Source organism: Andrographis paniculata, unplaced genomic scaffold (genome assembly GCF_009805555.1).
Source record: "Andrographis paniculata isolate CXL003 unplaced genomic scaffold, ASM980555v1 Contig57END, whole genome shotgun sequence".
NCBI lineage: Eukaryota > Viridiplantae > Streptophyta > Magnoliopsida > Lamiales > Acanthaceae > Andrographis > Andrographis paniculata.
The window spans coordinates 3,541,004-3,563,303 of record NW_026137592.1 but is presented as its reverse complement, the minus strand read 5'-3'; the positions used below and the strand labels follow the sequence as shown (position 1 = coordinate 3,563,303).

The 22,300-nt window shown below is 32.9% G+C and overlaps 4 protein-coding genes and 1 pseudogene across 8 annotated transcripts; 3 read left to right on the top strand and 2 right to left on the bottom strand.

Moving 5' to 3' along the window:
• Positions 1–1,158: 1,158 nt before the first annotated feature.
• LOC127257404 (GPN-loop GTPase QQT1) lies at positions 1,159–5,666 on the bottom strand. Its single transcript, XM_051283802.1, has 10 exons — positions 5,124–5,666; positions 4,673–4,717; positions 4,497–4,576; positions 4,341–4,415; positions 3,371–3,474; positions 2,737–2,893; positions 2,481–2,568; positions 1,951–2,023; positions 1,742–1,872; positions 1,159–1,626 (listed from the first exon to the last, which is right to left on the bottom strand). Exons 1-10 carry the CDS (start codon positions 5,213–5,215, stop codon positions 1,533–1,535), a joined length of 939 nt encoding a protein of 312 aa, XP_051139759.1. The 5' UTR covers positions 5,216–5,666; the 3' UTR covers positions 1,159–1,532.
• Positions 5,667–5,859: 193 nt separating this feature from the next.
• Positions 5,860–7,308, bottom strand: LOC127257405 (uncharacterized; annotated as a pseudogene).
• A 645-nt stretch (positions 7,309–7,953) lies between these two features.
• Positions 7,954–10,607, top strand: LOC127256913 (uncharacterized). Its single transcript, XM_051283141.1, has 2 exons — positions 7,954–8,317; positions 8,397–10,607. Exons 1-2 carry the CDS (start codon positions 8,015–8,017, stop codon positions 8,691–8,693), a joined length of 600 nt encoding a protein of 199 aa, XP_051139098.1. The 5' UTR covers positions 7,954–8,014; the 3' UTR covers positions 8,694–10,607.
• Positions 10,608–11,754: 1,147 nt separating this feature from the next.
• LOC127256844 (lecithin-cholesterol acyltransferase-like 1) lies at positions 11,755–14,224 on the top strand. Its single transcript, XM_051283061.1, has 2 exons — positions 11,755–12,318; positions 13,259–14,224. The coding sequence occupies exons 1-2, from the start codon at positions 11,903–11,905 to the stop codon at positions 14,202–14,204; spliced, it is 1,362 nt and encodes a 453-aa protein (XP_051139018.1). The 5' UTR covers positions 11,755–11,902; the 3' UTR covers positions 14,205–14,224.
• Positions 14,225–15,326: 1,102 nt separating this feature from the next.
• LOC127257522 (uncharacterized) lies at positions 15,327–20,373 on the top strand. 5 transcript variants are annotated; one of them, XR_007839995.1, is made up of 5 exons: positions 15,329–16,099; positions 17,960–18,147; positions 19,030–19,582; positions 19,650–19,699; positions 20,088–20,372. XR_007839995.1 is itself a non-coding variant. In XM_051283983.1 (3 exons), exons 1-3 carry the CDS (start codon positions 15,496–15,498, stop codon positions 19,504–19,506), a joined length of 1,269 nt encoding a protein of 422 aa, XP_051139940.1. In that variant the 5' UTR covers positions 15,328–15,495; the 3' UTR covers positions 19,507–19,958. The 5 variants fall into 5 exon arrangements, 1 of the variants encoding a protein (XP_051139940.1); XR_007839994.1 differs by lacking the exon at positions 20,088–20,372 and having other exon boundaries at positions 15,327–16,099; positions 19,642–19,958; XR_007839993.1 differs by having other exon boundaries at positions 15,328–16,099; positions 19,030–19,699; positions 20,088–20,373.
• The last annotated feature ends 1,927 nt before the right edge of the window (positions 20,374–22,300 follow it).

The following is a 22,300-nucleotide window of genomic DNA, read 5'->3' as shown; positions in this document are numbered from 1 at the left end:
ACAATATATAGTGTACGTATGCATATAACGAGGGTTTGCAGTTAGCTTTAAGATGCATAACAATACTCAGATTTTTGTTAATTAAAGTAAATCAATATTTTGTTTAATTGATTTCAGCATTTTTATGTGCATAAAAGAGCATTTTATACCATATTATTTCAGCACATTTTATTCCATATTATTCGGCACGATATCAGTTGTCGACACATACTTTTTCAATACTCTTCTGATCACTATCACTACCCTTCTTCCACCATCGTCACCGCCCTCCGCTCAATCCTCTCATACTACTTGAACGCAAATTACCATTCACCATCGAACCGTGAAGCGCTACCGGTTCATCTTCCATCTTATTTTCTCAATTCGGCACCGCCAGACCATCGCCTTCAACTTCTTGTCCGCCAACGTCGATGATATTATTTTTAAAATACATTTAATCATGTGTTTATAAAGCCCACGAGACTTAAAAACAATTTAAGTGACTCTAAATAAATTAGTAGATAAATTTAAATAAAAAGCAGATAAAAATTTACAGAATAAGAGAATATCTTATAACAACTTGATATATTTTAAATATGTTCACCCAATTTTATATTTTTTTACAATTGTTTATAAATATTATAAATAATACAAAATATATATATATCTAAAATATACTCTATTCACTAACAAAAGAAAAATTGTTACAATTCATATCTAATATAAAAAATTACATTCATCCAAAAACAAAAAATAAAAACACCCTTTTGTTACGCTTTACTTAGATAAGGCAATAAAATAAAGATAAATTAAAAACCCAAACTTACTTGTCCACTATCATTATATTTAAGTCTTTCGTGTTTAAAGAATTGCATTTTTATTTTTATCATTATATTTAACAGTCTTTCGTGTTTAAAGAATTGCAATTTTTTTCTTTTTTATAATGTGAAAACCAGCAATCCCCTGATCTGCAAACTAGACCCGACAATAGAGTCATGCAAACTAGAACCGATAATACAATCACGAATTTACTTCTACACCATCGGATCATACTTTGATGGACTTAAAAATTACTTATTTTTGTTGGCAGTGTGTTGTCATGTTTTTCAAAAATAACTAAATAAATATCTATACCACCAGATCATCCTGAATCGTTATTCTTTTGAGTCAACAATCATATTCAGTCAAGCTCTTTAAAAACTCAAAAAAGTCCAAAACATCAAAACAGATCTAAAACATAACTAAGCAAACCCTTTGCTTTTGGGTAACCTAACAAAATTTTAAGGGCTGCTCAGAAAAATAATTAAAGAACACAAATTCTTTTAAACTGCTAGAAGATAAGATGACTAGAGCAGGTGTAGGCGATAACTATTAAGTACTATTACAAGCTACAGATCATCCCATGGCATTTTAACCAAAAAAACAAGATACGTCTGCATTTCCTCTAACAATCGTTCCGATTTTCACCATGAATATTTAAATATAAACAAAAATAATGTAGAATCGATCACACAAATTCACAACTCAAAAGTGTCACCTGAGTTAATCCCATTTCAATGATCAGCAGACTCATCAGAGAATGCCACATTATTGTTGTCGGCAGAGTCCTCATCATCCTTGATGTATTTCTCCTGCACAGCTGCAACTGTGAATCTCAATTGTCAAGGAAAGTTGTTTCCAGTCATCCAAAGGATAATAAATGGAGTCGAAAGATTTTAAAAATTAAAACTAAAACTAAATAGCAATCAAGGAAAAAGGATATCTGTAGTAATCCCAATCAACAGGGCGGACAGCAATTTTGCTGAATTCTACAGCACTTGCTTCAATGCCCGCAAATATATAACCGTTGCTCTTGTCGATCAGTTTGACTAGATTTCCAACACTCTCTTTATCCTGAAAATCAGATGGCCGAGAATGAGATGCTAGAAAGTTGAAATAAAAACACGTAAGAACCCATCGACATGAACATGCCTGAATGTCCAAAGTTGTGAAATTGACAAGACTGTAATCTTCAATCACCTCGCACAATTCCTTCGTGAGTTTTCTACATGAGAGTGACAAAATGAGGTAACATAACTTCTATAAAATCTGAAATCTGATTATCACACGGGTCACGATAAGAATCAAGTCAGACGAGAACTCTCTTTATCTCCGAGTGTTTAACTAAAAACCAATGAAAGAAGGGATTTCGGACATGGTTTAGAAACGAAGCACCATTACAAAAATTAGAAATGCAAATAATATAGCTTTAACAACTTAAAATGATTACTTTAGGTAAAAACAATAAAATAGCTAATTAACAAATTTCAATTAATCTTAGCAACAAGTGAAACCCATCTCATTCTACACTTCTGATGAACTACAAGGTAACATGGGATATATAGGCTGACAGGAACTAAAATACTCGAATATAGATCTAGCATTAAGAAAACAAATCAATAAAATGAAAGAACAAATTGCAAAGGACAATGGATACAAAAGGAGTTGGTCATCACTCATACCTATACCTAGCAGACCGGGGATCCTGCTCAAGAAGATGCTGTAAATAAGACAAATCCTGCACATCGGTGTAGAAGTCAAGGTTGAAAGCTGCAAAACAAGACAGGTACAAACTTAAAGATGACGGCATCAAAATAGAAGATTAAAACACCAGAGTCCTTGCGTACAGTCAGACACATGCACATGCGCATACACACACACACACAGACATATTCACACATTTATATGCCATTAATATCGACGTAAAACAGTTCTAACCTAGCTTTCCGTAGCTTTCAATCAGATCAATCTTAGACAAAACATTGACATGAGGAAGCTCCATATGTAGCATGGTTGACAATGATAAAAGCAAGGCACTAACGTACTTTCCGGGATCGTTGCAGAGATGAGCATCAATTAAGTGTACAGCAGTCAACTGCAAAAAAGGAGGATATCATGAAAGCTTGTTCGATTACCTTTTAGGGCTCACATCACATGCACAAAAATAAATAATAAACTTTCTGCACCTGAAATCACAATTGAGTAATTGACAAAATCAAAATATCAAATACACATAAATATAGAATTACATTTCTAAGAGCATATTATTAGTTTTGAACAATATAACTATATATTATCTAAGCATGTATATACAATGAAGTTGATTAAATGTATTTTGCCCCAACCCCAAATAAAAAATTTATATATATTTTTGGTTACCCGGAGATTAAAATTGTTTATTTGTTCCTATAAGCATATTTCTTAGATCAAATTATATGAAATGTGCTGACATTTCTAAAATGGGGGAGACAAGTTTTATGTCAAATAGAACTATCTTATACGATTTGAATCCAACAATGTTCAGCTGCAACAATAATTTTGGGTAAATAATGACAATAAGAAAAAAGTGTACCCTGAGATCTAACTTCTTTATAAGCTTCATGATAACTCTCTTTGCATTTTGATGAAGAAAAAACAGTTCCACTTGGCCAGGAAAATCAAAGAGAAGATAATGATCTGCAAAACAATTTTAGCATCCATTCGGTTTAAGAAAATCGATGGAAATAAACTCTCTCAATGTAGCTAAGATAGTGCAGCAACATATGAGAAATTGTTATGAAAAATAAATACTTAACTGTATGAAAAATGGCAAAGAGATGAAATCTTTGTCTAATCACTAACAAGACTTTCAATTGTCAAATTTCTCCATATATTAACAAAAACAAAAGACTTAAGGGTTTGTTTACTTTTAGTTCTTATTACAATTTGTTTACTATTCAATCTCTCAAATTTCCTTCAAAAAAGTAAGAGACATTCAAGAATTTATACTTTAATAGAAGAACAAGATCTAGGATTCAAAGTTACATATACGGGTTCGAATTTTAAATATCCTAATGCTAAGTTTCCAGCCTTATCTATGCTATGATTGTTGTCTAAATGCCCCGTCGAAAAGAAGACAATACACTCAGAAAATCATACAAGATCCTCATATGATAGTGTTCTTTTGTGTTTTCTAAGTTTTCGTTTTATAATTCAATCTTTATTTTTTCGTCCAAAAATATCACATCCAACCCCCATAGTCTATATAAGACACCACAGCAAACAACTATTGTCACCTCAAAAGCATCAAAGCCAAAATTACAGAACTAAATCAAAATTACAAAAGAACACACCCATTTTTCATTTATAAGATAGTATATCATAGGCCAAAATGAAAAGATAACTCCATTAGCTGAACAATCCACCAATATCAATTCCATTGCCAAAACTAAACATTTTGTATGCAATCACCATAAGCTAAGAGAGCCAGCTATCAACAGAGTACATCACTGTCAAGGTAAATGCGGTGATAAACATTGATAATTATCAAAGGCAGTACTCACCTTTCAGGAGAGGTTTTAGTTTGGATTCTAACCAATCAATATTCTTCTCCAAATAATCCATACAATAAATAAGTCCTGTGAAAATCTCTAAAATGTCAAAATCCCAAAACAAATCAAAAGGTATTTGTATACTAAGCACTATGGCAGTACATATACCTCCATTAGGACCAAGAGAGTGCTCAGCCATTACATCAGCAAGCTTAATTAATTCCTCAATGTTAATAGCGCAATCATATCTTTGATCATATAAGGAGGTAACCACTGGATATCCATACAACAAAATTACAATTGATTACAAAATCAGCCTAAAAAAGAACCAATGTAAAGGATACGGCAAAGCATCATTAGCGGGATCCAAGTTTATCACTGCAACCTTCCTGCAACCCATTATAAAACAATTATTTTTCCAATTAAACTGACAAAGTGTCTCACAATACAATTTTGAGCTCACAATCAAGAGTCGTAGAGAAAGTATATTTTCTGGCAACTATTCCAGAAACTTTCTAAAATATAACTATTCATAGACTTCAATCATTTCTATGTTACGGGGCTAATGATTCATATAAACTATCCCCAAGCATTAATAGATTATACAAACACTCAAACACCCTCTAAAGAGTTTATAAGATCTCAACCAGCCAGCAGAACAAGGATTCCTCTAACAGACCGCACCCAGAAATCACAAGTGAAACCAGCTAAATGAAGATACCAAACACAATAAGATACCTAAGTTGGCATCAACGAAACAAAGGAAAACACATTCATAAAGGATCGGAAAGGTACCGCCCAATAAGCTGGAGAAACTGAGACATGCCATTGCAATATGTGGTCTTTCCAGACCCCGGCGGTCCGATAACCACCTGACCAAACACCATTTCCAATTTGATTGCTTAGCTCGAAACTTCGATTACTTGATGTTCTTCTATCTCTTCCTGTTCACTGTTGATTATAGACCCAGAATCCTTCAATTGAGGAACCCCTAATCAGTTAAAGATCTGAACCCTGACCACACCAAGATGAATCGGCCTAAGGATTTAGAATTACTAAATTAGAGCGGTCACTATAACCTACCCAACCCATCGGTGGAAGCGGGGTAGGACTTTGGCCATCCGGTTCCGAAAACCTTCGAACCAGCGGCGCCATGAACCGGATTTTAACGGTTCGATTTTCGTTTCAGTTTTTTTCATCGGATTTTACTATGCTTCAACCCATAGCTCTATTTTTGCAGGGTTTACATTACATTTCTTCATTTTTGCAGAGTCTGCAACACTAATCCAACTATACCCTCTATTTTTGGAGGGTCTCTTATCCAATCATACCCTCCATTTGTTTAGGGGTTAAAGATCTCTTTATATTTTATTTTATATAATTTTTAAAATTACAAATAAAATTTAATATTTTATTATTTTTATACAATTTAACTTATAATAATATTTTTAATTAATATTTTAAATATTATATCAATAAATTATATTTATTAATATTTTAATATATATTTAAATTAAAGCACAAAAATTGATTAAAATATAAATTAAAAATATAAATATAGATTAAAAAAAAGCAATATTATTGAATTAAACATAATTAAGTACAAAATAACTAATAGGTAGAGTTATATTCTTCTCATATATGTTCAATTAAAGCATCGCCTAGTTCAAAATGAGTTTCTCTACTTCTAATTTGAACATATCGCTCAAAAATTGATGATAGCGTTCTTGATCCGTAGTCATTTCCACCGTTGCGATTGGCGCTTCCCGATATTGGAACATTAAGATTACGTTCTTCCCCTGTTATCATATTATGCATGATAATGCGCGCAAACATTATATCATGCAAAACATTTTTTCTGCCAAAAGCGACATGGTCCTTGATAATTCCCCAACGTGCTTGTAAAACTCCAAATGCGCGCTCTATATCTTTCCTGCATGATTCTTGTTTCTGGGCAAATAATTTTTTTTTCGGACCACGCGGATTGCTAATAATTTACACGAGAGTGGCCCATTTAGGATAGATTTCATCAGCTAAATAATAACTCATTTCATATTGCTTTCCTTGAATATAATAATGTGCGGGGGGTGCAACACCTAAAGTAAAATCTCTAAACAATGTTGATGAGTTTAAAACATTAATATCATTATTGGTTCCAGACAAACCAAAATATGTATGTCAAATCCAAATATCGTAATTTGCTACAGCTTCAAGGATTATTGATGGCTTTCCACTACGACCTGCATATTGGCCTGTCCAAGCAGCTGGACAATTTTTTCATTCCCAATGCATGCAATCCAAACTACCCAACATACCTGGAAAACCACGACTTTTACCGATATGGAGCAATCTTTGAATATCATTTTCATTGGGAGCTCTGAGATAATATTCTGAAAATATCTCAACGACTGCACGGCAAAATCTTTTCACACATTCAATAGTGGTTGATTCGTAGATTTTGACGTACTCGTCGGTGGAATCTGCGAGTGTACCATTAGCTAGCACCCGAAATACTGCTGTTGCTTTTTGAAAAGAAGATAATCCAAGTCTTCCCAAACCATCCCGTCTTTGCATGAAATACGAGTCATGATCCTTCACTGCATCAACAATCCGAATAAACAAATTTCGAGACATTCGAAAACGTCTTCGAAATGTTGACTCATCATACAATGGGTGGTTAGATGTAAAATAATCATTAAATAATCTTAAATTTGTTTCCTCGCGATCACGATTGACAACCCGATGACCTAAAACGGAACCACCATGGATTGGTCATGGTATGTCAAAACGTCGTTGAAAAATATCATTGTTGCGTATCGAGCCCTCCATTGTTGCTTCACCTGTACCAATGGAATGCATGACTGAAAATTGTTGCGGATCATCTTCTTCTTCGGACGATGAACTATAAAATGAAACACCACCAACACTAAAATTCATATTTCTCCTAAAGTGATATGAATTTAGAAATGAGTAAGTTGAATATTTTTGCATGTCTACCCATCAATTTATAGGCAATGTAATGTTTTAAGCAACCACCAACTACTTAATTCAATAACGTTGTATCTAACATCCAACCACGAACTATATCATTTATTAAAATTATATTTTATCTAACACTCAATATCCAACATCCAACAATCAACTATATCATTTATTAAAATTATATTCTATATCATTTATTAAAATCATATTTCTATCTAACACTCAATATCCAACAAAAAATTATATTTCTATATCATTTATTAAAATTAGATTCATCTAAAACTCAATATCCAAAATCCAACAGTAAACTATATCATTTATTAAAATTATATTTCATCTAACACTCAATATTCAACATAAAATTATATTTCTATATCATTTATTAAAATTATATTTCATCTAACACTCAATATTCAACATAAAATTATATTTCTATATCATTTATTAAAATTATATCATTTACTAACATTACATTCAATTTAATAACCAACATTCAACTTCCACCTACATCAATTTATTATCATTTCATTTACTCTAACATTCAACATCCAACTTCCATCCACTTCATTAATTTTACAACATAAATACTCTTACAAATTTCTCCTATAAATAGTAGCCATAATCATTTACAATCACCATAGTTTCATTATATTTTCTTTTTATCCTTCTTGCTTTCATTTTCACATTGCATAACTATAAAAATCATGTCTAAGCGATCTATTGCATATAGCGACGAGAAAGATAAGTTGTTGTGTGAGATTTTTTCGGAGCATACTCAAGATGCAATTACGGGTCGAGGTCAATCCAAGGAAGCTTTTTGGAAACGGATTGTTGAAACATTCAACGATCAAAATAAGAAGGATAGTCAGTCTGAGGTTGCCTACTCACATACGTTGAAGTCATTGGAAAGTCGATTTTCATTGATCCAAAACCATTGTAGGTTATTTCTTAGTTGTATTAAATATACGGAGGATTTGAAGAAAAGTAGAGCATCTGAAATCGACACGGTAAATACATAAATACAGTTATTTGTATGTAGTGCTTTTATAGAAAAATATTGTATGTAATATTTATTATTTCGTACAGATGATGATGGCAAGAGACATGTTCAAGAAACATCCATCGGGGTCTAAAAGAGGATTTCAGTTTGATCACGTTTTTGAAATTATGAGTAATTTAGAAAAGTTTAAAGACCATAACGAACCTAGAAATTTACATAAAAGTTCTCGGCAAAATTTTGCAGGTCACATGTCATTGTCGCAGGAGAACGCTACATTTGAATCTCCTAAACTTTTGGCATTTACTATGAATTTATCTGATGAAAATGTTGAAGGTGAATCATTTCGTTTCAATGACAAGTTTGGCGACTCTTCTCACTTATAAAAAATAAAAGAACCCTAAACACTCAAGTGTTAGTCGATATAAAAAAATTCCCTCAAAGAAAATATACATTCATTCCATCTGTTAAAATTATATAAGTTTGGTTGGACAGAAAAACTAAGAAAATAACGATATTTTAATTTTAAAATGAATTAGATAATAAAGTAAAATGAAATTGTGAGAGTATTATAAAAAATTTATTAAAAATTTGATAAAAAATAATAAGATACATGGAAAAAATAGTTGTAAATTAGTTGTGAAGTAATTGTAACAAAATTATGGATGGATAAAATTATTTACTATAAATATATAGTCCATAATTTTAGCGGACAACCAAAAAAATAAATAGTTATATAATTATGGGTGACGGATAGAGTAATTTTTATTTCCCCAACCAAAAAACACCATTTTCCTCCCAAATTCTCTTGTAAATACAATATTTGATACAATTAGATGCAGTAAAATATTTTTTTTGAAATATTTTAAATATCCAATCTAGATTTGAGATCTGTTTTACTCTTATTTTGATAATTAATATAATGTAATTTTTGAATTTTTGTAAAATATTATCGCATGGTATCAGAGCATTAGGTCTTAAATTCGAGTCTCATCGTTCCCCATTTATCGTCGTTCACGTGCAAGTTTTGTAGCGTTTATACCCGAGCACGTGAGGGGGCATATTGGCATATTGGTTTACTCACGTTTGTAAATAAATAAACAAATGATGCGTATCTCTAATTGTTTAAACTTTTTAGTTAAAACTTTTAAATGGGGTGATTAATATACTAACCCGTGTTTCTTCAAGTACATTCAACATAAATGTATTCGGAGATCTCCAAAATTTGAGAGTGTCTCTAGTTGTTAGTCTTTATGTTTAGAGTATTAGTTTCCATTTGCATTTGAACTTGAGAGTACTATTTGCGTATATATCTGTGATCCATATGTCATGTTTCTCTAGAGCTATATATCCGACTGCACTGAGAGTCTCATTGTTTCTGACTCTGTTATGAGTCATGTTGTTTTCGACTCTGTGGAGAGTTCCGCCGTTTTCGGCTCCGGTGAGAGTTCTATCGTTTTTTACTCATTTGAAAGTCTTGTTGATTTTGACTCTAATTCAGTTGAAAACATTATTTCTGGTTTTGACACGGTGGAGCGGCGGAAGCAACGACGGACAAGCAACTGTTATATTCGTTTTCGTTTGAAATATTTTAAATATTTAGTTTAGATTTAAATTTGGTATTATTTATTGATTACGTTCTTTAGGTTGCTTAGATTTGAATTTATGACTTTATTTTATGGTGATATATAGGCTCTTATTAAATCGGTCAATATAACGCAATTTTTAGTTTTTGTAAATTATTCTCACCATTCTCACCTCCACATAATTACATTCACAAACCAAACAACTTTTTATGAATTAAAATCATCAACCATAAGAGTACCTAGCGAACTCATATGATGGAGAATCACGGAAGGTGAAAATAACATCACCTTCTTCATAGAATTCCGGTAAGTCGCGGTAAGGCGAAAAAGTCATCTTGATTCTAGCCAGTTTCCTCGAGACAAAGCCCCGGAAAAGAAATCGAGGGTGAAGGACTTCGGCGCCATTAAGTTCAAGTTCGAACTTCAAACTTAGAAATCATGTAGAGTGATTTATATCTTTGTTAAAATATATCCATTTTTTATTGTCTTTTAAATTTATGCGATGTTTATTTATAATAAAATACTGGAAAAAAAATAAAAAATAGCTCGATTGAAATCATAAGCAATTAATTTTTTTAGTTTTAATATAAACAGTTCATTAATTTTAGATACCAATATAAATAATTTTAATTACTTTTAAGAACTAATTGAACACGGTGTTAACTTAGAAATTGTAAAAGAACATGGCGTCGTCTAAGAGTGTCCATTCCAAGTTGAGGTTTTGAATTGAACGCCGGAAGGGAAGAATTTCACACTCAACACGAAGTTTCCGTAGCTTATTAATTTCGGCATAGAATCATCCCCGCGAGAAATTGGACGCCTCACCGGAAATTTCGGTCGCCGCCGATCGGAATAATCTAATTTTCCGAGTTGCTGCTTTTGGAATAAGGTTTCCGGTGTAGTTCATGCATCCGTCGGCCAGTGACGAAACTAGCATCTAAATCCCGATGACAAAATGTTATAATTTATTTAATATTTAACTAATAAATTTAAATAAAAGATAATGACAAAAGTATATATGAATTTAGCTAGTTATGTCCTGCCGTCGGATGATGCCTCAGCTGTTGGCGATGGATTGGAAGAGCACCATGCCTGAAGAATTCAGGGGAACAATTCCATTGGTGGCGTCGAGAATGACGATGGAGTGGAGCAACGCCGGAAAGCTGGTCCTTTTGTACTTGGTTAGAATTTTGTCGAGGATTTTGCATTATTTTTAAAAACGGAATTAAAAGTGATTGAAATTATTTATATAGATACTAAAATTAATACAAATTTTATATATTCAAATCAAAATGAATTGTTTATGGTTTCAATAAGACTATTTTTAATATTTACGTCCGACATTATTTGTCGTTATTTTTTAATTTCGTTGGTCCTACATAATTTGTCATTTTTTTAAAAAAAATATAATTATATACTTTAAAACACATTTTAAATTTTAAATTATATAATTTTTTTTTAACTTTAGTTAAACTATTTATGTTAATTATTTTTACTAATACCGCCGTCTTAGTAATACACTCATGTTAAGCGGGACGGAGGGAGTATTTTGTTTAAAGAAAATACTTTATTGATTCTAATTTATTATTTATATTTTAATGAATAATAACATTTTCATCATTATTTTTTTGTGATATTTTTAATAACTTTTCTATAATAACTCAATTTTTATTTATTTATTTATTTTACTTGTACATTTAATTTTAAAACACCATTATTTTTTAATTTCTATGCTTGACTTCGAGTAAGTTTTCTGTGAGGAGGAAATTATACTAATAATTCTTATTATAAGAAATTATTAAATAAAATGATTGAATTATATGAAAGCTTGTGTATGGCCATGAAGACGCGCAGAGCATTTCCCACCACAACAATACAATACAATACGTCCCCAAAATCCAACCACCACTTTTCATTAGCCACAACCCCCAAATCCAATCATTCAAATCATTTTCCCCGAATCAAACAAACCCTAATTTGGCTTTCCAGTTAACAATCAGTCAATCACCATGGTCAAGTTCAAGTTCAAGTTCCTCAACCTTATCCACTACTGCACCATTCTTCTTCTCAAAATGGCCGTATTCTCGTCGTCACTCGCCCTATCCCATCACCTGCACCCAGTGGTGTTGATCCCCGGCAACGGCGGGAACCAGCTGGAAGCCAGGCTTACCCGAGAGTACAATCCGTCAAGCCTGTGGTGCAACGGCTGGTACCCCTTCCCCTGGAACAAGGACCGAGACGGCTGGTTCCGACTGTGGTTCGACCCGGGCGTGCTGCTCCGACCCTTGACGAAATGCTTCGCGGAGAGGATGACTCTGTACTATGACCCGCAGCTGCGGGATTACTATAATGCCCCCGGCGTCGATACCAGAGTCCCTGGCTTTGGCTCCATTGACTCCCTCCTTTATCTCGACCCTAATCTAAAGTATGATCTTCTATTCTCTCATCCTCTTCTTTTCTTTTTAAATTATTTATTCGTCTCTTTTTTCCGTTTCTCTTTATATTTGTTGATGTTGCTGCTATGAATTTATCAATTTGATATTTAGAAAAGGAAAACTGATTTTCTTTTCCGTAGTCGAACCTCTTTTATAATTTTAGTCTCGTAATTAAAGTCTCTTGCATGTTGTAAATTAATCCCCTAAGTGAAATATTTTTTGCTATTCATATTTTTATTTTTTTAATGTTTTTAAAAAAATTTAATTTTCAATTTTTATTTGAAAATTTTAAATTTAAAAAAAAAAAGAAAAAATAAATAAATTAAAATTTTTAAAAGAAATTTTTTTATACAAATTTAAAGTCCACTTGTTTGTCAAATGTCGCTAATTTGGTAGACACATGTCATTCGACAAATCCTGCTGATGCCACGCCACGTAGGCATCTTAGGCGTAGGAGGACTAAAAGTACAAAAATTTCAATTATAAAACTAATTTACGATAGGCTCCAGCTACCGAACTAAAATAATAAACAAGTCCCGTTAATGAATTAAAATAATAAAGAGGCTAGATAGTAAACTAAAATGTTTACCTTTTAAAAAAAATAATACTCTTTTTATCCTTTAACAATATATTAATTTTTCTATTTTGTTTTGTTCTATAATAAAGTATTGATTTATATAATATTACAAATACCTTTTCAATTTACAATATATTACACAAATGTTATTACTTTTATATCATACCATACTAATATAGTTAAGTTTAATCTTTTTATTTTTATTTTTATTATATTTTAATATAGTATTAATATTTTTATAATTTTGTGCAAAAATCAAATAGATAGATAGATACGAGAATAATAGAACATTATGTCTTTGTTCATATTTTAATTTAATAAATTTATTAGAATAAACAAGCCTTTATTTACAGGCACATTACAGCTTACATGGAACCATTAGTGAGATCTCTCGAAGAAATAGGCTATGTAAGCGGAGAGAACCTCTTCGGCGCGCCGTACGACTTCCGGTACGGCCTGGCCGCACAAGGCCAGCCTTGCCGGGTCGCCGACGACTTCATTTCCGACCTCGAACGTCTCGTCGAATCCGCCGCCGCATCCAACGGCGGCCACCGGGTCATCCTCGTGACCCATAGCTTAGGCGGCTTGTTCGCCCTCCACATGCTCGACCGGACGGCGCCGTCGTGGCATAAAAAGCACATCAAGCACTTGATCACGCTGTCCGCCCCGTGGGGCGGCACCGTCGAACAAATGCTGACATTCGCATCCGGAAACGCGTTGGGCGTGCCACTAGTTGACCCGTTGTTAGTCCGGGCCGAGCAGCGGAGTTCCTCAAGCAACCTGTGGCTAATGCCGTCCCCCCGGGTGTTCGGAGGGACGACGACGACGATGACGCCGCTCGTCGTCACGCCCGAGACGTCGTACGCGGGTTCGGACATCGCGCGTTTCCTCGCCGACATTGGGTTCCCCGAAGGGGTCCAGCCTTACGAGGAGCGGATTCGGCCGTTGGTCGATAGGCCGTTGCCGGTGCCAGAGGAGGTCCCGGTGACGTGCATTGTCGGGAGCGGGGTGGATACGGCGGAGAAATTGGTGTACGGGGAAGCGGGGTTCGACGGGAGGCCGGAGGTCGTGTTCGGAGACGGCGACGGGACGGTAAACATGAAGAGCTTGCTGTGGCTGGAAGCGGAGGCGGCGGATCGCGGCGGCGGCGGAAATTGGACGGCGGTTAAGGTGGTTAAATTGGCGGGAGTTTCTCATACGTCTGTACTGAAGGACAGGGAAGCACTTGATCGGATAATTGAGGAAATTGGGGCCGTCAATTCGGAGATTTTGACACCCAATTTGGTGAAGTGGTCGTGAAATCAATTTTTATTACAACACTTCAAGGACTCCAATAGTATATTTTCTACTAAATACTTTTCAAGATAGATCACATGCTGAAAATATTAATTCAGGATGATGAATTTCAATCTTAACCCTTAATATTAATAATAATATTTGATTTTAATATTATTAATATAAAATTGAAGGTTATGATTTGCTTCAGCATATGCTGACTTGAAATACAAGTCCGCATATGATCCAAGCCCAATACTTTTTCCATTTTGTAAGATGACGCATTTGGTCAGCGATGCGATGTCTTATATAGTTACATACATAAATAAGTTATTAATAATTAGTTATAATATTATTTTTTATATGAATAATTTGTTGTTATTTTATATATTTTTAGCATTATATCTTAATAAAATATAAGTATGTATAAAATAAAATTTTATATACTTTTCGTCCGCCTCTAAAGATTATTTTTATATTTTGCGTTATTGTATTTAACATTAAAAATATTCTTATATTTGTATAATTTTTTCTACAAATTTCGTTTTTAATTAATATTATAAGACACTAATTGAAGTATTTTTACAAATTTTTATTAATTTGTAGTGCGTTTTGATATAATAATTTATAATAAAAAATCAACACACAAAAAATAAATTAGACTCTTAGAACGGCACGAGGTAGTATAATACAAATAAATAAAAATATATTTATTTATTTATAATTACTATAAATTAGGCTTTATTTTTTTATCCAAAATTTTTCAAAAATATTAATATATTACACATATTTATTATTTTTATATTATTTATAAAATTTCATATAAAAAAAAATAAAAAGTTTTAAAAATAGATAAAAATATTTGCTAATCGAAAAGAGATAAAAACAAATGAATTTTGAGTGGGTTAAGTGTAAGAAGTTAAAAATTTAATTAAATTGATTTATATTTGTTGCATATGTCATATTTGAATTGAAAAAAAATAAATTATTTATGACAATCCAAATTTTTTTTCCCCAATTAATATCAAATTAAACACATATTTTTCAATTTTTTTATATTATACTAAAAATAATTTTACATTAAACATTAAAAACATCATCGACGCCTATTTATATCGTATAACTATTCAAATTCAAAATTTTTCATATTCAAATTCCAACTCAAAATTCAAAAACTCCGAGCGAACGCACCCTAAAAAAGAACAAAAAGAAGAAAATTCAAACCAAAAAGACATCATCATTCCGCTCACCTACTACTGCTGCTGCGAAGCCCCTTTTCGAATCGGAGGTCAGTAGGATTTCGAGGTCCGACAAAATGACTTTCCAACAAACCAGCATGTCCTGGCTGGCTCGCTCAATTGCCAATACTCTCCGCCTCCAGGAGGATGATGAAGACCACCTGCAACTGCAAGAAGAGGACGAAAACACCGTGGAAGATCGGCGCCTAGATACCACACTCTCAGTCTCAGCCGCTCAAGATCTTCGCCTCTCGGATTGTGAAAGCGATTGCAGCGGAGATGAAGATGCTGGCGACGATTGCAATCAAGGACGTGGCGTGAAAGAGGATTTATCGGAATTCAGAGACAATCTAACGCGTCAGTTGTGGAGCGTCGCTTCCTTCCTTGCTCCTCCGCCCCCGCGACAGGGATCCGATTCGTTACGGCTGGAGGAATCTGAATCAGATCGATCCGTGTCGGAAACTGATGCGGACGAGAATGAGGAATTGGTGGACTACGACGCGAGATTAGCTTGTCAATTTGCGGAGCAAGGAAGTTTGTCGTCATCGGAGAATCATTACTCAGATATTGTGGAGGAAGCAGTTGGGATTACTGACGAAGTTTTGGCCTTTGCGAGGAACATTGCACACCATCCGGAGACCTGGTTGGATTTCCCGTTATCAGAAGAAGAGGATTTCGACGGTAAGAAATAACTGTGATTATAGCTTGAAATTATTTGAGTAAAAGATTGTGGAAATTTGCCAGTGTTTAAGTGTTTATTCAATCTGTTATCATGTAAATGTGGAAATGCAAAGCAAATTCTAACAGATCTGCTCTTTAAAATGTAAAAATTCTTATATGGTATCTGAAAATTTCTAGAAAGATCTGTACAGGATGTGCATATGTTCTTAAATGGTATCTGAAAATTTCTAAAAAGATTTGTACAGGATGTGCATATTGTTTAAAGAGGCCAAAGCTATGTTGGGGTGTTGTTGAATAATTAGAGCATTAGAATGAGGATACATTGTTTTCTTGGTCTTTTAGATAGTGTACTGTCATTAGGAGCAGTAGTGTCAGTTTCCTCCATGATTGTAGTTTATAGTGTGGACAACAGCTCAGAAGTTCATTCTTTGCATTGAAATAGTTTTTGATTTTGTAGTTGCAAAATGATAAATATGTACAATAAAGATGGTCAAAGCTAAATATCTGAGTCTTTTCCTGAAGAACAAAAGAATGCAGCATTATCTCAATTTGAAGGGACGATGGCGAAACATCTCCCTTTCCTCCCCCATGTAGGGCATGTTGCAGAATAAGTATATAATAGGAGTTTTTAGTTCATTTAAGTGTTTACTGGTTTTTTTCTTAGTGTCGTTTGGTATGCTAGCCGATATGGGGATTTAGGAAATGCTTAACATATTTATTATGGAAACTGATCTATTAATATATTTAGGCATTAGATATGATGATGTACGGAGTGAGCAGTGTACACACTATGAATATTTGGTTTTAATGATGTGGCTTAGAATGGTCCCTACGACCTTGTCTTGAAAGATTGATTTGCGGTTAATTTAGATGTGGCAGAATGAGCTATTATGTCTTGTAAGTCATGTGATGTTGAACGTATTGATAGAAGGAAGCTTATACTTAGTGAGTCAATCATCACATATAGAATGTGCAGAAACAAAACATTAATAGATATTTGATTTTCTTGATGTGGTTTGGAATTAATCTGGATTGTGGCATAGATTATGATACTCATGGAATATTGAACAAGCATATTATTGATAAGATTGAAACGGACTTCATTCACGGAGTTAGGCATCAACCATAGTAATATACCGAGATGAGTATTTGAGCATTAAGGAAGGTATACATGTTTTTATGCTCTTTTAAGTTTGTAAGATATACATGTTTTTATGATCAAAATTCTATTTCAAAGTTTTTTATCATATTTTTAAAATTGAAAGTATCTGTTGCGAAAAATTCCTCTCTGTATCCACACACGATGAACATTGATATGGATGAACAAAATTTAGGCACAACTAAGAGAAATATATACATTTATATATGGTAAAGTGTTAATGTAATCATTTTGGATATGTGGGTGCAAGTGTTACATATGATCTCATTACAGAAGTTCTGTATCCCGTATTGGTTTTTGAAAAGAAACAAGGAAGGTTAGTGTTACCCTAATTTGTGTAGTCATTCGTTATCATTGTGGAGTTTCCTTTTTGATGAAGTAGATAATGTTGATATTATGTCACTGTCACAACAATAAAGAAAAGCTTTCATTCTTGTGTTATTGTGTTTTGTTTGAGGCTGTGAATTAATATATTTTCACAGACGACTTTGCATTATCTCTGTTAAACCTATGGCTGAGGAGATCAACCTATGCTTAGAGTGAAATTGGTCCACTATATGGATTTTGATAGGCCTAAAGCAAACTGTTTACTTCTGGAAACATGGTTAAATTTTGAAATATCTCTTGCTTTCCAGAAGCTTTGAGAAAGGAGATTTTTTATTTTTTATTTTTTTTTTATGCCTGTTTGCTTCGTTCTCCAGATTTTGAGATATCAGATGCCCAACACAAGCATGCGTTAGCTGTTGAACATCTGTCAACAAGATTAGCTGCACTTCGAATTGAACTTTGCCCAGTTCATATGAGTGTGGGCTACTTTTGGATGGTCTATTTTCTGCTTCTATATTCAAGGTTAAACAAGCACGATGCTGATGCATTGTCTTTGCCGCAGGTTAGTAGTATTCCGTATTAAACCTTTGATATACATGCATTTAAGTTTGAGCATCAGTGCAATTATTGGAGCGTTGTATAGTGACACCGCAGCTGATTTTATTTAATTTTTTCAATTATTATTCAGCCTAATATAACCCCTTGATTGAACTCATTTTTCTAAGAACAAGCGCAAAGCATACACTTTAGCTACTGTACTACAAGGGTTATCTGTGTAATAACATACTCTGTTTCAGTCATTATTTGTCTTCGGAACAAATTATCAGTTATCGGTATAATTGCCAACATGTTTACGAAAATGGTGTTCCTGAATTTTCTGGTCTTGCAGACCTGTCCACATTTTTTGGGGACACTTGTATTATGGGCCTGAATTTGATCTGGCAATTTATTTAGGTTCACATAATCAAACATGTTTTGAGCACTCAGAATGTTTTACTTATTTATATGACAACCGGATGTTGTAATAATCCTAAAATATGAAGAGAAATATGTCGATTCTTATGGAGAAAGCATTGCAATTTTCTATCTAATGTCCGTTACTTCTATTGAGATCGAAGGTTGGTAAGCATTTCTGTAGTTATAGCATAACATGGAGATAGACACCTATCTTTTCGTCACTCTTTTTCATATAAGTTCTAATGACATTCCTTTGTCCTATTTAGTTTGCTGGTTTCTGATTAAAGAAAACACAAAATGAAAAGTACATCTTCAATGTGATGTTTTTGGGAGGGTAATAATAGTTTACTGTTGAGTTTGTGGTGAAAACACAACCAAAGATTCTTTCAATTATATTGTTGTTTTTGTGTGCAAAGACTTTTTGAATTATAGGTTGCATCGAAAGTGTAGACTTGATTGAGACTTGTTTTTCCTTCGGAACTAACAGCTTGTGAAAGCACGAGCCATGTGGATGCAAGCCCTGCAGAAGCAGACCAACGAGTTGTACGGCTTCGGAGTAAGTACTTCCCACTTAAAAGAAATCCCAAATTCGCCCCGGGAGAATGCTATGATACACTTCCATGGAGATGCTCAAATCGGGAATATGTCAGACCAGATATCTCCTGAATCTTTGAGGGATGAGATTGTGAAGCACCCTGTGAATGTAGTCGAATTTGTTGACAAGTCTGTCATCAGAGAAGATCTGGCGCCAATACTCCAGGACAAAGAGATGATCACAAGTTCATCCTTGGAACCACGGGTCAAGGAAGCTAATGATGACGACAATGATGATTGGCTGAAGGAAGATGCAGACTTAATCGGGTATTCCAGCCAATCAGTCATGGTAAGTGACGAAGACATATCATTTAGTGATCTGGAGGATGATTGCAATGCACCAGTGGAGCACAAAGTATTCCCGTCTTAAGTGAACATTACTGCCAGAAGCTCACAAGTTCTTGCAATGGATAGATCACTTTCCAGGCCTCTTTTTGGCATCCAAGGTACCTTAAATGCAATACTCGCTGCAATTAATTCTGCATTGTGATTGATCTGTTGAAAGTATTACAGGTTCGGCTGTTAAGGAGAAGTGACTTGAAGGTCGAGCCTCAACCCTGCTTGTAAGTTGAGGATTCTTTGTTCCCGGCTTTCTCTTATTGATTAGTACATGCAATTAAATTATTCATTTTGCTTCATATCGATGATCCATCTGTACATATGATTCGAAAATACTCATTCTTTAATTAGTTGAGCAGCATTGGCCCTGTGTTATGTAGCTGCAAATTCTTGAGCTGATAACGTCGATAGCATGAACTCGAGCATGTTTATGTATATGTGTTCCTTTTTATGAACATGTTCGACTTTCAAAATTTTACTTCATTTGTTGATGCTCTCGTCTATTTAGAGGTTCAGTGAATAGTGATAGATGATATTAATCATTGTAACCTTATTAACTATTCGTGTAATCGCTCCTCCAAACCCTTCACTAAAATCAACCTTCTTCCGCAGTTCGTAAGGGATAGCCCGGTGGTGTAGGGGTTGGACTTGTGATCGTGAGGTTATGAGTTCAAACTTCTGATGCCTCAGGTCACCTGCAACACATGGTTCGTTCGCCTAGTATGACTTGCGTGTCGGGCCTAGTTTGCAGGGTAAATAAAAAAACTAGTGTTTGGTTTGACATATTAGCTATTTAATGATTAAAAAAATGATGTGTTTAAATATTTTTAACATTATATTTCAATAAAATATACACAATATGAATAATATTTATATGTCAATAAAATATACTACTTCAGTTCGCCTTCTAAGGGTTTCATTTACTTTTTAACGCGTTGATATTTGAATATTAATTATTATATCAAAATGTAATAAAAATTACAAAAAAATTGCAAAAAATACTTCAATTAGTGTCTTATAATATTAATAGAAGAATATTTGTAAAACAATTATACAAATATAAAGATATTTTCAATATTAATGTTAAGTACAATGATGCAAAAGAATGAATATCATTTTGTAGAGAATTTTATTGTTTATATATAATACAAATAATATTTATCATCATCATAAATTATTTTTATAAAAAAAATGAAAAGTTTTAAAGGTAAATAAAAATATTTTGAGACGAAATATAAATAAAGGAGTTTTGAATGAATTCTTCTTTGTATTAATTATTTTTTGGAAAAGCGTGCCAAAAGAAGTTAGAGAAAGAAGAAAGTCTACGTTTGATCTCAAACTTATAACGTAGTACAGGATTCAAGTTTGAGTTAACTCTTCGACAAGGATTTAAATTGTAATAAAATTTTAATTGAAGAAATGGCATGAAGGAGAATGTAAGCATCAGCCGATTGACTACTCAATAATTTGTTGAAGAAGATATATAACTCGTTTTCTTTTAATTATTTATTATTAGTTTGAAACTCTATCTATCTCTCTCTCTATTATTTAGAACCTCTTTTTTTCGTGTCCATTTATTTCTAATAAATAAAACATTACCACACAAATTTTTTTCTGTATAATGCGGGGTCATGAGTCATCTCTTACGGGACTTGTTTGTCTGTATATTGTATGTTATCGGCTAACATAACACTATAAAAATAATAATATTTTTGTAACAATTTCTTTTTTAATTTATGAATTCACTTTTTTTTTTTTTTTTTTTTTAACTAATGACATTAAGGATGAATTAGGGACATAACTTATTAAATTTCATTTCTAAAGTTCATGTAGTTAACGTTATCCGTCTCTAAATTTTAGTGACAAATATGTTCTTTTTATGTGGTGTAATAACAATCCCTATTATATTTAGGGTGTGTTTATTTTGAATGATTAAGGTGAATAATATAATTTTATCCAACATATTCATAAACCCCAACCACCCCCAAATCCCGTCATTTTTGCAGTCCGGTACACTGTTACTCCATTTTTGGAGCAAGAATGTACACTCCACTCCAAAAATGGAGTGAAGTTTTTATGGTGTTTGTGTATTTTTGTTATTTTTTTTGGGTATATTGTGTAATTTTATTTTTTTAGAAAGTGATATATAATTTTATATTTTAAAAAATAATATTTAATTTTATTTTTTGGAAAATGATATAATTTTATTTTTTTAAAAAATAATGTATAATTTTATTTTATTTTTTAAAAGTGATATATAATTTTACTTTTTGAAAAGTGATATATAATTATATATATTTTTTAAAAATAATGTGTAATTATATATGTTTGGGTTATATTGTAAAAATAAATTAAAGATGGAGTGTAATTTATAAATATAAAAAGTTATATAAAATAATATAAAAGATAAATATATAGAGAATATATTTTTAGAGTGAAAATTGAAATTTATAGTTAGAATACAATTACGTAGATCAACTGCATTTTTACATTTTTACTGTAGCTACCGCAAAAAGGAAGTAATGGGTTAGAGATAGTCTTAATATTAATGTTATGAAGTATTTTAGGAAAAATGAATAATCTTATATAATAATTCATTAAACTAACAATTATATTATTTTATCATATAATTATATAATTCATTAAAATAATATTTTGTACTATAATCCTATTCCACAAAATAAATACTCTTTCAAACTCCGATTCCTACAGTTCAACTGCCACACATGGTTCACCTAACGTGATTTGCCTTGTCGGGCCTAATTTGCAAGGTATTAGGTTCCGGGGTATTACCCAGTGCGCATAACGGCTGCGAGTTTCTACAT